Source organism: Hyperolius riggenbachi, chromosome 12 (genome assembly GCF_040937935.1).
Source record: "Hyperolius riggenbachi isolate aHypRig1 chromosome 12, aHypRig1.pri, whole genome shotgun sequence".
Classification (NCBI taxonomy): domain Eukaryota; kingdom Metazoa; phylum Chordata; class Amphibia; order Anura; family Hyperoliidae; genus Hyperolius; species Hyperolius riggenbachi.
This window is the reverse complement of record NC_090657.1, coordinates 107,485,775-107,500,887: the sequence shown is the minus strand read 5'-3', so window position 1 is coordinate 107,500,887 and position 15,113 is coordinate 107,485,775. Positions and strand designations below refer to the sequence as shown.

Below are 15,113 nucleotides of genomic sequence, written 5' to 3'. Positions count from 1 at the left end.
TTTTTTATTGTGGAGCAAACAGAACAAGCGGCGCTTGACCAAAGTTAGTAACTTAGAGCTGCTAACAATAACATCACACTTATAAGATGCAGGTGTGTAAAAACATCAGGGACCAGAAGTAATGAACCAGGAACTGTAATCCAGTCCATGGCCAGCAGCTGGTGGGAGAACCTGAGGCTGTTCCGGGAATGTAACTTGAACAGACCCATGTGTCTGTGACACACCAGGTCATCACTCTCATTTAATTGGTGTAGGAAAGCTCTATAATGAGCTGAGCCCCTGATCAGGTATTGATTTAAAGTCACACTGGTCACTTCCTGTACCACTGATATTGCTTTAGGCTGCAGTCTTCTCTGTGAGCTTCACTCTGTGCATGTACTGTTATATTCTGAACAGCAGGATGAGAAAATCTGAACAGTAGCTTGCAGCCTGACCCACAGTGTCCAGAACTGGCTCCTTGTAGTTATCTGCTTCTGGCATGTGATCAGAAACTGCTGCGTTTGCACAAATAGTTATTTGCTTGATCCCAAATTGCATCAAACATTGAACTGTATATCCCATCCAGTATGATGGAGTACAGCCACTGTGGCCTGTTGCCTTCCCAACTCCATTCTGGCAGCGGTACACAGTATGTATACAATAAAACGTTTCCTTCAATAAGGAATACATTTTCTAATACATTTTGTGATAGAATTATGACACACAGCATATACATTTTATAGTTAACATTTGCAGCTTCACATGAAGTTCCCTATCCGTTAGTAGTAATATAATCTTCCGTTTTCATTCTTGTTGATTTACTCTGAACTGAAACACTACATCCCTCTCTCTCTCTCTCCCATCTGAGTAAACAAGGTAAGATTTCCACCAGTTTACTTCAGACATGCAAAGCTCCAGTTGCACAGGCATTGTTTGCATGCTGGGTACCCAGTATGCTTTGCAAAGTGAATTTTGTTTCTGTCCCATGACATAACATTTTTTGTAAAATTAAAGTTTAAGCCCAAGTGTAGATATATGCCACCTCACTTTGGACCAGGGATGGCAAACGCCAGTCTTCAAGTAATGACAATGGTGGAGGTGACCATTATATATAAAACCATTAAAAAAACTGAATAAAAAGGAGAGGAAGTGTTGGTCTTACCGCTCCTGAAGGAATGAGACTAAAACTGGAAAAAATGTTCAAGCACAATAAGACAACGTGTTTCGTAGGTGCTTGCTGGCTTCCTCAGGCCAATGCAGAACAAAAAGTGCTGCAGTCCTTAAGGGCCAAAGTCCTCATACATTATTATTTTTTATAATTTATGGAGCTGAATCAGAAAATGTGTGGTTGATCAAGTAGAACACATCTCAGCCCATCCTAAACCCTGGCACTAGCATCCTAAATATGACCGTCTAGGACTGGCATTTGACACCAGTGCTGTAGACTAACATAATGTTTTTGTTTTTTTTAATTATTAAAGTTAAAATGAAGTAAAACCGCAGAAAGAATGTTTGTAAAAGCTCTTAGGGCCCGGGCACACTTAAAAATACAAAACATAGCGCTAGTTTTGCGCGGGTGATTTTACTGCAATTAGCGTAGTAAATTCACTGTACACTTCCGTGATTCAGAGTGATAGTGATCAGCGCTTTATTAAGCACTGTACCGTGATCACTCCAGAATCCCAGCAAAAATGCTGCAGGTAACACGTTTTGCGATTGGCACTAATCACAAAACCCCCGCGATCTGCGCCAATCACGGCAGTGAGATTACTGCCATAGGTTAGAATAGCACTAGCACTTAAAGCTCTAGCGCTTTGGCGAATAGCTGGAATCGCCCGCTAATTACCCTAGTGTAAATGGGCCCTCAACAGGAAGCTGAAGGTACTAAACGTTGTATATGCTTTCTGTGTAGGTCAGCGTGGGGCACCCCTCCGAAGTGGATGAAATATTTGATGCCATATCGTACAGTAAAGGCGCATCAGTGATCCGCATGCTGCATGACTACATTGGAGATGAGGTGAGTGGCAGGAAATAATCTGTAATCATGCAGATTGGCTAAGATAGACTTTTCCACAGTACATCATATGAAAGGTAGAAGAAATGGCTTCTAAACGGTCAATTTTTACAACTGTCACAGAAAAAAAAAATCTAAATCATTTGAATGTTTTAAAAAATGATTGATTTTATTCAATGAAATCCAAATTCTTAGGCCTTTCATATATTATAAATTACAGTAAGGCACACTGCAAATCCGATTTTTGATTCAGATTTGCGATTCTGATATTTCCTGGATGCTATAAACACAAGAAGAAAAATGCAGAAAGATTGCAGCATGCAGTACCGATTAAAAATCGTAAATGCATGTAAAATCGCGTCGAAATCGGAATCACATGTAGTGTGCAAGAGCTCTTAATGATCTTTTTTCGTTTGTCAGTTTGATTTTGCAAACAATGTTTTGATGATTGAAAAGTTCTGCAACTGTAAAGCACAGCCAGCATAACACTCCCCACTGAAGGTGCCTGCAGAGGGACAAACATAAGTGATGTGCTATATACAGTATATGATTAATTTTATTGCCAAAGAGCAACTGCAGTGAGGATATGGAGGCTGCCAAATTTATTTCCTTTTAAACACCAGTTGCCTGGCAACTCTGCTGGTCTATTTGACTGCAGTAGAGTCTGAATCACACCAGAAACAAGAAAGCAGCTAATCTTGTCAGATCTGACAATGTCAGAAACGCCTGATCGCCTGCATGCTTGTTCAGGATCCATGGCTAAAAGTATTCGAGGCAGAGGATCAACAGAATAGCCAGGCAACTGGTATTGCTTAAAAATAAATAAATATGGCAGCCTCCATATCTTTCTCGCCTCAGTTGTCCTTTTAAGTAGCTCTGAACTCAGCCAAGCTTAGGAACAGTCATGTAGCAAGAGTTATTCATGTGTTCTAGTCTCCCGGCAACATTAAAATATAAAATAAATAAAGCATTTAGTTTACAGAGAAACAGCCTTCCTAGTTTCAAGATTGCCCGCAACCTGGCTACAATAGCTGCAGAGTAGGCACAATTGGCACAACCGTATACCGCCAAAAGGCTTTCTGCCACCCAAAATAATTACAATAGAGTCCCTGTTAGGTGGAACTCAACTAACTAGCAGTCTCAACCAACCAGCACAAATCGCCAACAGTACTCAGTGGTAAAGGCCAACTACTCAGGCTGTTTGTGGGCCCGCTGTGATTAAAGTGTACCGGACATCACCAATTATAAAGTGGTCCTCCCTTTAGCAGTAATTTGCTCTGGTATTCGGCTCAGTGACTTAAGCGCAGAAGTTCCCGGCTGACTCAGACTGAAGCCGACTGAGCCAGTTACCGGGGCGGTTAACCGCTGAACGGAGGGCAACAGGAGGATGGCAAAGGACTCATCCATGCTTATGGGGCTGGAGGAAGCCAAGGGTAACTAATAAACTTTGCATTTCATGATCTCTTGGTCACTTTAAAGACTTGGTTCCATGGTCCCTCCAAGGTTAATATACTTTCAATGACTGTTGTATGTTAACATTTAACCACTTGCCGACCGCCCACAGCCGATGGGCGGCGGCAAAGTGGATCCCTAAAGGACCGCAATACGCCCAAGGGCGTTGCGTCCTTTTCGTATGCCGGGGGAGCGATCGCGTCATTGATGACGCGCGCTTCCCCCCGGCAACTGGCTCCGCCCACCCGCCGCAACATCCCGCCGGCCATACGGAAGCGCCAACGGGATGTTAACCCCGCGATTGCTGCTACAAAGTGTATAATACACTTTGTAATGTATACAAAGTGTATTATACAAGCTGCCTCCTGCCCTGGTGGGCCCAGTGTCCGAGGGACCACCAGGGCAGGCTGCAGCCACCCTAGTCTGCACCCAAACACACTGATCTGCCCCCCCCCCGCCCCCTGATCGCCCACAGCACCCCTCAGACCCCCCCCCCCTGCCCAGACCACTGTTTGCACCCAATCACCCCCCTAATAACCCATCAATCACTCCCTGTCACTATCTGTCAACGCTTTTTTTTATCCCCCTCCTGATCACCCCGCCCACCCTTCAGATTCTCCCCAGACTCCCATCCCCCCCCCCCCTGTGTACTGTATGCATCTATCCCCCCTGATCACCTGTCAATCACCCATCAATCAATCACCCCCTGTCACTGCCACCCAACAATCAGCCCCTAACCTGCCCCTTGCGGGCAATCTGATCATTCACCCACACCAATAGATCGCCCGCAGATCCGACATCAGATCACCTCCCAAATCTATTGTTTACATCTATTCTCTCCTCTAAACACCCACTAATTACCCATCAATCACCCCCTATCACCACCTGTCACTTTTACCTATTAGATCAGACCCTAATCTGCCCCTTGCGGGCACCCAATCACCCGCCCACACGCTCAGATTGCCCTCTGACCCCCCCCCTTATCAATTCACCAGTGTATTAATTACATCTGTTTTTCCCTGTTATAACCCACTGATCACCTGCCAATCACCTATCACCCATCAATCACCCCCTGTCGCCCCCTGTCACTGCCACCCAACAATCGGCCCCTAACCTGCCCCTTGCGGGCAATCTGATCACCCACCCACACCAATAGATTGCCCGCAGATCCGACATCAGATCACCTCCCAAATGTATTGTTTACATATGTTATCTTCTCTAAACACCCACTAATTACCCATCAATCACCCCCTATCACCACCTGTCACTGTTGCCTATCAGATCAGACCCTAATCTGCCCCTTGCGGGCACCCAATCACCCGCCCACACGCTCAGATTGCCTTCAAACCCCCCCCCCTCTTATCAATTCGCCAGTGCATTAATTACATCTGTTCTTCCCTGTAATAACCCACTGATCACCTGTCAATCACCTGCCTATCACCCATCAATCACCCCCTGTCACTGCCACCCATCAATCAGTCCCTAACCTGCCCCTTGCGGGCAATCTGATCACCCACCCACACCATCCGATCGCCTGCAGACCCGCAGTCAGATCACCTCCCAAGTGCATTGCATCTGTTCTCTCCTCTAAACACCCACTAATTACCCATCAATCACCCCCTGTCACTGCTACCCATCAGATTAGACCCCATCTGCCCCTAGGGCACCCAATCACCCGCCCACTCTCTCAGACCCCAGCCCTGATCACCTCGCCAGTGCATTACTTGCATCTACAGTGTTCTCCCCAGGCTGTTTTAGCCGGGTGCTCCACCCGGCTAGTTTTGGTGAGCACCCGACTGTTATCAGCTCACCACCTCCTATGCTGTGAGCAAAGCTGCGCAAAGAACCACCCGCCCTGCATTCCCTCATATCGCCCCACCCGGCTACTTTTTCATGCCACCCAGCTGGAAATAATTTCTGGGGAGAACACTGATCTATTCCCCCCACTAATCACACCTTGAGACACCCATCAGTCACCTCCTGTCACCACCTGTCACCCCCTAGCACACCTATCCATCAGCCCTAATTTGCCCCGTGTGGGCTCCTGATCACTCGGCCAAACCCTCAGATCCCCCTCAGACACCCATCAATCACCTCCTGTCACCCCCCTAGCACTATCCATCAGATCAGGCCCAATACAACCTGTCATCTAAAAGGCCACCCTGCTTATGACCGGTTCCACAAAATTCGGCCCCTCATAGACCACCTGTCATCAAAATTTGCAGATGCTTATACCCCTGAACAGTCATTTTGAGACATTTGGTTTCCAGACTACTCACGGTTTTGCGCCCGTAAAATGCCAGGGCGGTATAGGAACCCCACAAGTGACCCCATTTTAAAAAAAAGACACTCCAAGGTATTCTGTTAGGTATATGACGAGTTCATAGAAGTCATAGAAGGGGACTTTGGGCCCCTTAGCGCAGTTAGGGTGCAAAAAAGTGCCACACATGTGGTATCGCCGTACTCAGGAGAAGTAGTATAATGTGTTTTGGGGTGTATTTTTACACATACCCATGCTGAGTGGGAGAAATCTCTCTGTAAATGGACAATTGTGTGTAAAACAAAACAAACTATTGTCATTTACAGAGATATTTCTCCCACTCAGCATGGGTATGTGTAAAAATACACCCCAAAACACATTACACTACTTCTTCTGAGTACGGCAATACCACATGTGTGGCACTTTTTTGCAGCCTAACTGTGCTAAGGGGCCCAAAGTCCAATGAGCACCTTTAGGCTTTACAGGGGTGCTTACAATTTAGCACCCCCAAAATGCCAGGACAGTAAACACACCCCACAAATGACCCCATTTTGGAAAGTAGACCCTTCAAGGTATTCAGAGAGGAGCATAGTGAGTCCGTGGCAGATTTAATTTTTTTTTGTCGCAAGTTAGAAGAAATGGAAACTTGTGACAAAAAATAAAATCTTCTATGAACTCACCATGCCTCTCAGTGAATACTTTGGGATGTCTTCTTTCCAAAATGGGGTCATTTGGCGGGTATTTATACTATCCTGGAATTTTAGCACCTCATGAAACATGACAAGTGGGCAGAAAAGTCAAAGATGCTTGAAAATGGGAAAATTCACTTTTGGCACCATAGTTTGTAAACGCTATAACTTTTACCCAATCCAATAAATATACACTGAATGTTTTTTTTTTTTTTTTTATCAAAGATATGTAGCAGAATAACTTTTGCGCTCAAATGTATAGGAAATTTTACTTTATTTGAAAAATGTCAGCACAGAAAGTTAGTCATTTTTTTGACAAAATTCATGTCTTTTTTGATGAATATAATAAAAACTAAAACTTGCAGCAGCAATCAAATAGCACCAAAAGAAAAGCTGTATTAGTGAGAAGAAAAGGAGGTAAAATTCATTTAGGTGGTAGGTTGTATGACCGAGCAATAAACCGTGAAAGCTGCAGTGGTCTGAATGGAGAAAAAGGCTCTGGTCCTTAAGGGGTAGAAAGACTGTGGTCCTCAAGTGGTTAATACAGAGTTCATGGTATGTATATAGAGTGAGGTACAGTACTGTATTAGTTGGGCCTATTTTTAACATGGAGTCTCAAGCAACCCGAAAGCATACCTATCTGGCATCAGCCAAATCTTCATCACTGAAGGATAACCAAGACCCTAGAGTATATTTGATTGTTCTGCAGCTAAGCAATGAAGGTGGATGAATGATCAGCCTGACAGCGTGTACTTGCCATGGAGCAGGGAAGGACAGGCAAGTGGCACCTGAGTGCAATGTAATCCAGAAGTATGCAGCTTATCAGGTGCAGAAGATGAAAACAAAATTAGTGATCATCAGTGAATATAGTGCTTATTTAAGGGAATATGAGAGATTATGGTACACAGCTATAATTTTAAAATTGGTTAAAAAGAAAAAAAACTCTATGGCTGGATTCACAGTGATGCATTGCGTAACGCACATCAGCGCGTGTGATCTGCATTGGGGACTGGACATCAATGTTAATTTAAAGCCTGCATGCAGCGAGTTAGAATAACGTGATCCATTACAAAGCAGTACTGTGAACAGTCCTATAGACTTGTATGAGCAGGGAGTTCACATACAGATTTATTCTGCAATGCAACTGAGCACAGTGAACTTGCCCTTTTAAAAAAACAATGGGTGGGGCCATTCACGCAATACTTGAGCTGTACATAAATGTAATACTAAAATATAGTATAACAGCAATAATATTGATATTGTAACTGCAAGAACAGAGAACATGTGTAATGTCATATTGTAAGCCTCCCCGTTCCTCCGCTAAACGTTGTCATTAAGCTGTAGTGGAAGAGGTTATACAATGCACGTCTTCATATGCACTGTTGCATTGCATTATAATGCCACATACATGATGTGAACAAAGTCCTGATCCAACTGAATTGATTTCCTTGTGCTCAGTGTGCCTGCAGTGGCCGCTACAAAAAATAATTTATAAAAAATAGAACGGTTTGTCTCCTGTATTGTCAGTTTAAAACCCTTTTGAATGCATTTCATTTTTTTATAGACACAGAATGAAAGTACATTTTGCCTGGTTGAACTCTATGGACGTATGTCTTTTTTTTCAACCCAAATAACTATATACCTGTCTTCTCTTTGCAGGACTTCCGTAAGGGAATGAACCAATACCTCACTAAATTCCTGGAAAAGAATGCCGCCACAGGTACTTCACACCTGTGTGTTGTGTTAACCCTGCCTGTGATTGTTGTGATGCCTCCACCCAAACCTACCTTCCCTTTTCCCTTCCTCTCAGCTCCATCTGGCACAGCTGTAAACTGAATACTCTTTTCTGCAGAGGATCTATGGGAGTGTCTAGAGCAGGCCAGTGGGAAGCCTATCGCTGCTGTAATGAGCACCTGGACCACGCAAATGGGGTTCCCCTTAATCTATGTGGAGGCTGAACAGGTAGGAATGCTGTCTGGTCAATATTTTGCCATGTTGTGTAAGCTTGCTTGTCAGAACACCCTGCCACCATGTTTTGCTCATACGCCTCATTTTTCTCTTCAGAAAGAAGACTCTCGAGTCCTGAAACTGTCTCAGAAGAAGTTTTGTGCGAGTGGTCCCCACCATGGTAAGATTTGCCAAGCCTACTGTGCTATTTTAGTGACCCCATCTGGGCTTTTAGTGACCCCAATCGTGGTCTGCCCTCATAGTGCAACCTGATCTTAGGTTGCTGACAGTGTTGTGCAGTTTACCAGCACAGTACTGTTGTTATAGTCTCTCGTATGCTTTTTCTGGAGCAGCTCAAAGCTATCCTACCTTTCTTTTCTTCCTATTTCTCTTATCTCCTTTATTCTCCCAATGATAGGTTGGCGGGTAAGCCTCCAGCCCTTCTCTCCATATAACATCCTCCTATTGCCCTCGCTCAGGTGAGGAGAGTCCTCAGTGGATGGTACCGATCAGCATCTGCACCAGTGAATCCCCGGCCTCCGCTAAGTTAAGATTACTTATGGAGAAGCCAGAGATGACAGTTACCGTGGAAGGAGTGACCTCAGACCAGTGGGTGAAGGTAAGCTTGAAATGTTTGACTTGTCTCGTGCCTTTATTTCTGAGCTGCGGATAGTGAATGTTTATTTAGTTGGAGATTCGTGCATGGCAAGAAGGAAGAGGAGAGATCCCCTGACCCGGCATTGTGTGACATGAAAACTGGCACCGGCAACTGGGATAATGGTATAGTCCTACTTATCTAACAGGAAAACTGGTGGAAATACTACAGTACTGTTTGTTTTGCTGTAAGGCTATTGTACATAAACGATATGGGGACTTATAAATACACTAAATGAGTCTATTAGTTCATTTCCCCACAATAAATCATGGAGTCCTTATATATTGCTAAGCTGAAGCCGTATTTATTTCCTTTTAAGCTAAACCAATTCCTGATTATGGAAATCTACCCACTTACACTATTCTTTGTTGAATTTTTTTGCTACTATTCCTTGTGTATTAAATAGAAGTTATATTTCTACCTGCAGTCTCTCCCTCCTCCGCTGCAGTTATCTGATTTATGCTGATTTTGTAGGAGTTTGATCACCATAAACTCCAATACACTGTCACTATCAAGCTGCAGTTCACACTGTTCTATATATCACAGGGCACAAGTCATGTTAGGTGTTTTGGGTTGAAAAGGGTAGTTGTGCTCCATACTTTTGGGAATCTGCACACTTTACCCTAATGCATGGTGGTGGGGAAGTGATACTTTGGAAACTGTACATACACATCACATTTTGCTTTTGTAATTGGTGTACTGCTTTTCTGTCCTTATTTAATCTAGTTAAACCCAGGGACTGTTGGTTTCTATCGCACTCAATATAGCCCTTCTATGCTTGAGAGCTTGCTACCTGGAATTAGAGATCTCTCCCTGCAACCTGTAGACAGGCTTGGCCTGCAGAATGACCTTTTTTCTATGGTGAGTACAAAGGAAACGCAGCTTAAAGGAGAGCCCCAGGTGAAATGGAAGCAGGAGGTGCGAATAGTGTGGCCAGAAGCAAATCTTACCTCTGCATTGCTAGTATAGCAATCTTTCCATATGAACGACCCAGTGTTGGGCACATGCTCATCTATGATCCACCAGCACTGGTATTGGAATATGGAGATGTTTGTATTAATAGTCTCCATAGACTTCTGTAGTGATGATCAGAGGCTGATGAACCTGGAAGGGAAGATGACCCTTTTACAGAATGATGGCACAGAAGTAAGATTTTATACTTCCACAAACGCCTCCCAAATCTTATTTTCTACTTGAAACACTCCTTTAAGAAGATGAATATAGATTACCCACTTACTGCTAGTAGGCCTATTCTCATTTATATGTATCTTTCCTCCAGGCTCGAGCAGGCATCATTAGCACAGTTGAAGTCCTTAAAGTCATGGAGGCCTTTGTGAATGAACCAAATTACACTGTATGGAGCGACTTGAGCTGTAATTTAGGGATCCTGTCCACGCTCTTATCTCACACAGAGTTTCATGAAGAAATTCAAGGCTTCATCAGAGATGTCTTTTCCCCCATTGGGCAACGTTTGGGCTGGGACCCTAAGCCTGGGGAGGGTAGGTCTGAGAAGATCCACATTTTCTAATCATAAATGCATTGTAATTACAAATTGCATTGATCAAGCAGAGTGCAGGAGCTAATGATGTCCTCACGCAGCAGCAACTTGCTTTGAAACAAATCATCACTTGAAAACTGTGTCCATAATGTTAATGAAATGGCAATTCTTTTCGATTTAGTCTGGGCATCTCAGCAGCAGTATAAAGTACATTGAACAGTGTGATTTCCTATACAAATAAGCAAGAGAAAACAGGGAATTGTGTGCAGAACAGCAAACAACTTGGGGATCAGTCTACTAGCAAAAGAGTAGCAGCAACTTCTCCAGTGAGGATAAGGTCAATGCCCAGGGCTGACCACAGCTGATCCTCCGCTGTCATTGACTATGAGGCAAGGCCCTGATATTCAGGGACACAGCACCTACCATAAAGAACTGCAAGTGGGTGCATCGTTACGCTAGCATGAAGCACTACTGAATAGCTGGGGGGTCTTAAGACAGTCGTTTTGGGATTCAAATAAGGTTCTTTTGAAGTTTATTGAAAATAACTCACGATAGTAACTTTTGTGTATAGGAATGAGGATTAACTGTTCGTTTTTTTTAACCTCTCGGGGCTCTATTTAGACATTGTAATGTCAGGTGGTAGGATTATGCTATGCCAGACCTTAAGTGACATGACCACACATCTTTAAAGGGGAGGTTCAGGGAGGGTGGCTAAAAAATAAAAATCAATTTCCACTTACCTGGGACTTCCTCCAGCCCGTGGCAGGCAGGAGGTGCCCTCGCCGCCGCTCCGCAGGCTCCCGGTGGGCGACCCGACCTGGCCGGCTGCCAGGTCGGGCTCTTCTGCGCTCCAAGACGCGGCACTTCTGCGTCCCACGCCGGCGCGCTGACGTCATCGGACGTCCGCCGGGCTGTACTGCGCCTGCGCAGTACAGCCCGGATGACGTCCGATGACGTCAGCGCGCCCGCGTGGGACGCAGAAGTGCCAGGCCTTGGAGCGCAGAAGAGCCCGACCTGGCAGCCGGCCAGGTCGGGTCGGCCACCGGGAGCCTGCGGAGCGGCGGCGAGGGCACCTCCTGCCTGCCACGGGCTGGAGGAAGCCCCAGGTAAGTGGAAATTGATTTTTATTTTTTAACCACCCTCTCTGAACCCTCCCTTTAAGATCAGTGAAAGGAGAATGAAAAGCAACAGAAACTCACCAATGCAACAGGTAAAGTCTGCTCAAATATTTAAGAATGGAGAAAGGGGAGGGGGGGGGGAGTGGTCCTCCTAAACATCTCTTGCATGTATAAAACATTGCTGTGCCCAAGTCAGAAGTAAAATGACACTGGGTTCCAGTGAATATTTGTTAGAGGGAGCCGGTAATAAAATGTGTAGGTAGGCTTTAAAGTGAACCAAATATTAAGCACCCTCATGTATTTTACCATAGATATCAGTGGGATCATTAGAGAAAACACATACCCTGCTCTCTGTTTCATCATTCACTGATTAGCCTGCTTGTTATCAGCCCTGATAAAATCTCCAACTGAACATTCAGCCTGGATTTGCTCAGGAATTATTATAGCTGAGTCTCTTCTTTGATGTCTTTTCAAGCCCAAGCCTGCCCCCTTGTGGCTCTGCTATAATGACTCAGCTATATTGATTCCTGAGCAAAGCCAGACTGAATGCTAAGTCAGGGATTTTATCAGGGCTGATGACAAGCAGACTGAGCAGTGAAGGATAAAACAGAGCAGGTGCAGATGTTTTCTCTAATGTTCCCACTGATATATATGGTAAAATACATGAGGGTGCTTTGTGTCTGGTTCACTTTAAGGTTCTTGATGGTAACATTTCACTCTTGAAATGCAGCAGCAACTTTACGATGCATGCAGTTTCTGATTATTTATATCTTTAGGACACTTGGATGCTCTCTTGAGAGGCCTTGTTCTGGGCAAGTTGGGGAAGGCTGGACATAAACCCACCCTGGAGGAAGCTCGCCGAAGGTTTAAGGATCATGTAGATGGAAAGAATACACTGAGCGCTGATCTGCGAAGCCCAGTTAGTCCTCCCTCTATATATCTTATATTGCCGTGTGAAGTTGTCACTATTTTAACACCCCCACCCCCTCTTTTCTTGTAGGTTTATGTGACTGTTCTGAAGCACGGAGATGCCACAACCTTGGATGTAATGTTGAAGGTCAGTATATATTACTAAATACTAAAAAGCCTCCATCCTCAGTACAGTTCCTGCATGAATACACAGAACATAGCAAGTCAGTCGCTTCCCTCAAATTCTGCCTCTCAGTGCTCTTAAAGGGGCACTATGGCTAAATTCTTCTATTTTAGTCACTTTAACATAAATATTTGTTTTTGCAGCATTGTTATTGACATTTAATGTGGCTGATCAGTGAGGATTATTCCAACTGTAACTGCAGAACGGCGCCGTACGGCTCTATACTTTCACGCCGAAGACCCCTTATTTGAAGCTGGCACAGCGACGAACACCTATTGTTGTCCGTTGCTGTGGTAACCAAGTGCGCGCTCTGCACACAGCCGCTGCGTAATATTGCAGACACAAGCGCTATTGCTGTGTTCTGCGCTGTACGGCGGCTGCACTGATCTCAGTAACTGCACAAAGTGTGCAGTCGTTGGAATAATCCTCACTGAGCGGACCAGAGGGGGGGAAGCAAACGGCAAAGCAAACACAGGTCAGATGCCTCCTACAACGAAATGGATTATGCTGAAGTGGCGTCAGTAAGGTAAATCTTCTGATGTGACTCATTTGCAATAAATAGATATTGCCAGTGTAAAAAAAAAAAAACAATCAGCCACATTAAATGTCAATAACATTGCTGCAAAAACAAATTAAAGTGACTAAAATAGAAGAATTTAACCATAGTGCCCCTTTAACTCCTATGAGAGTCCTATCGCCAGAGAGTTTTACATAGTTATCTTCTTAATAGGGCTGAGTGAAGAGTTGCAGATTTGACTGCACTTTACAGAACCAGTTGTGTTGTGCACGAACATTTACTTTTTATCAGCAGTCTTGACACTAGTCATGCCTAGTCTTCTAGTTTTAATAATTCTCTACATTAGTAACAGTGAGGTAGGAATGTGTGTGTGAATATCGGCAGTCATCTGTGCTTCAATGGAATACTTAAAGGATACCCGAGGTGACGTGACATGAGATAGACCTGTATATGTACAGTGCCTAGCACACAAATAACTATGCTGTGTTCCTTTTTTTTCTTTCTCTGCCTGAAAGAGTTAATCAGGTATGTAAGTTGGCAGTTCCTGTCTGAGTCAGAACTGGGTCAGACTACAGTGTGACATCACTGATAAGAAATTACAACTATAAAACACTTTCCTAGCAGAAAATGGCTTCTGAGAGCAGGAAAGAGATAAAAAAGGGTTAAAGGGAAAATGGTTCATAGATTTTAGCTCTGGCATACTTCAATGAATGTGTCATTGAGCAAAAACAGTAAAACAGTAAAAATGAAAAAAAGTAGATTTAAATAGAAAACTGGTATAGCTTAAAAAAACATTTTTAGGAGAAGGATAGATAAGAATTGTTTTTAGTTTTTCACCTCGGGTGTCCTTTAAGTAAGATGTTAGCAGAAAACTTGCCAGCAAACTTTTGCTAAGCTTGGCATGGTGCCCACCAAACCTAGGCATTCAATATAAAATTAGATAAAAGGTTGTTCATTTAGCACTTGTAATGCTAATTCTAACGTAATTCTAGACAGACTTTTACAGTTGGTCTTGTTAAAAAATATGTAATGTGTTGAAAGCAGGCTTTTAAATCATGTCTGGATGGGGCATGGATGTTTCTCTGGTTGTTACGCATACACAATTAAATACCAACAGTAGAAGAACCTACCAGAGCTATGGAGTCGGTACAAAAATCACCTGATTCCTCGGTTTATGAAACCACCAACTCCAGGTACCCAAAATTGCTTTGACTCGGACTCCACAGCCCTGGATGGAACTCATCTGAGGCCGGTGTTCGTGGCCGGTATAACCGTTTAAAAAAAATATCAGGCTATACGGTATTACACAATTATTTGGACCCGGGCTGCCACCTTACATTAAATAATGTACCCCCACATCAGTATGGTAGCTAGATGTGCCCCCCTCCCTCTGCATACATATGATTAAGCCTGGGAGATTTGGGCACAGGGTAAAGCTGTAAAACTGCTCACCCTGCTTCTGCAAAAGTCCTGGTGGCGTTAAGTACTATTCAGGTCGCCATGGATAGTGGAGAAAGCTGTAATTCGGCAACCAGCTATTGCTGGCAGCCGAATTAGTGTTTTTATAGTAATTTGTGCTCTGTCTTTTGACGGCGCCCAAATTACTCACTGAGCGCCACTATAGCTGCAATTCCAAATCTTTGGCATTTTTACAGAGCTCCACTCCCTCACCTCCCCTGTATGGTAGCCACTTATAGGTGCCTCCAGTATAGCTAGTTAGATATAGGTACCCCCAGTATAAGTAGCCAGGAATAGGTGGCTGCAGTATAGATAGCCAGGATAGGTGCATCTAGTAATAGGTGGTCGCCGTATAGAGAGCCAGGTGGAGGGGAGGAGGGACGCAGCAGTGGGGTGAAACACATACTCGCTTCCTGGGGTCCTGAGCATGTGT

At 44.2% G+C, this 15,113-nt stretch overlaps 1 protein-coding gene across 1 annotated transcript in view; it reads left to right on the top strand.

Moving 5' to 3' along the window:
- Positions 1-15,113, top strand: part of NPEPPS (aminopeptidase puromycin sensitive) — a 159,425-nt gene that overhangs the window by 119,470 nt on the left and 24,842 nt on the right. The window contains exons 11-19 of the mRNA XM_068263069.1: positions 1,892-1,996; positions 8,054-8,114; positions 8,247-8,356; positions 8,459-8,522; positions 8,821-8,960; positions 9,723-9,857; positions 10,276-10,495; positions 12,389-12,531; positions 12,613-12,669. Coding sequence (XP_068119170.1) covers positions 1,892-1,996; positions 8,054-8,114; positions 8,247-8,356; positions 8,459-8,522; positions 8,821-8,960; positions 9,723-9,857; positions 10,276-10,495; positions 12,389-12,531; positions 12,613-12,669 — 1,035 coding nt within the window. The remainder of the gene's footprint in view (positions 1-1,891; positions 1,997-8,053; positions 8,115-8,246; positions 8,357-8,458; positions 8,523-8,820; positions 8,961-9,722; positions 9,858-10,275; positions 10,496-12,388; positions 12,532-12,612; positions 12,670-15,113) is intronic.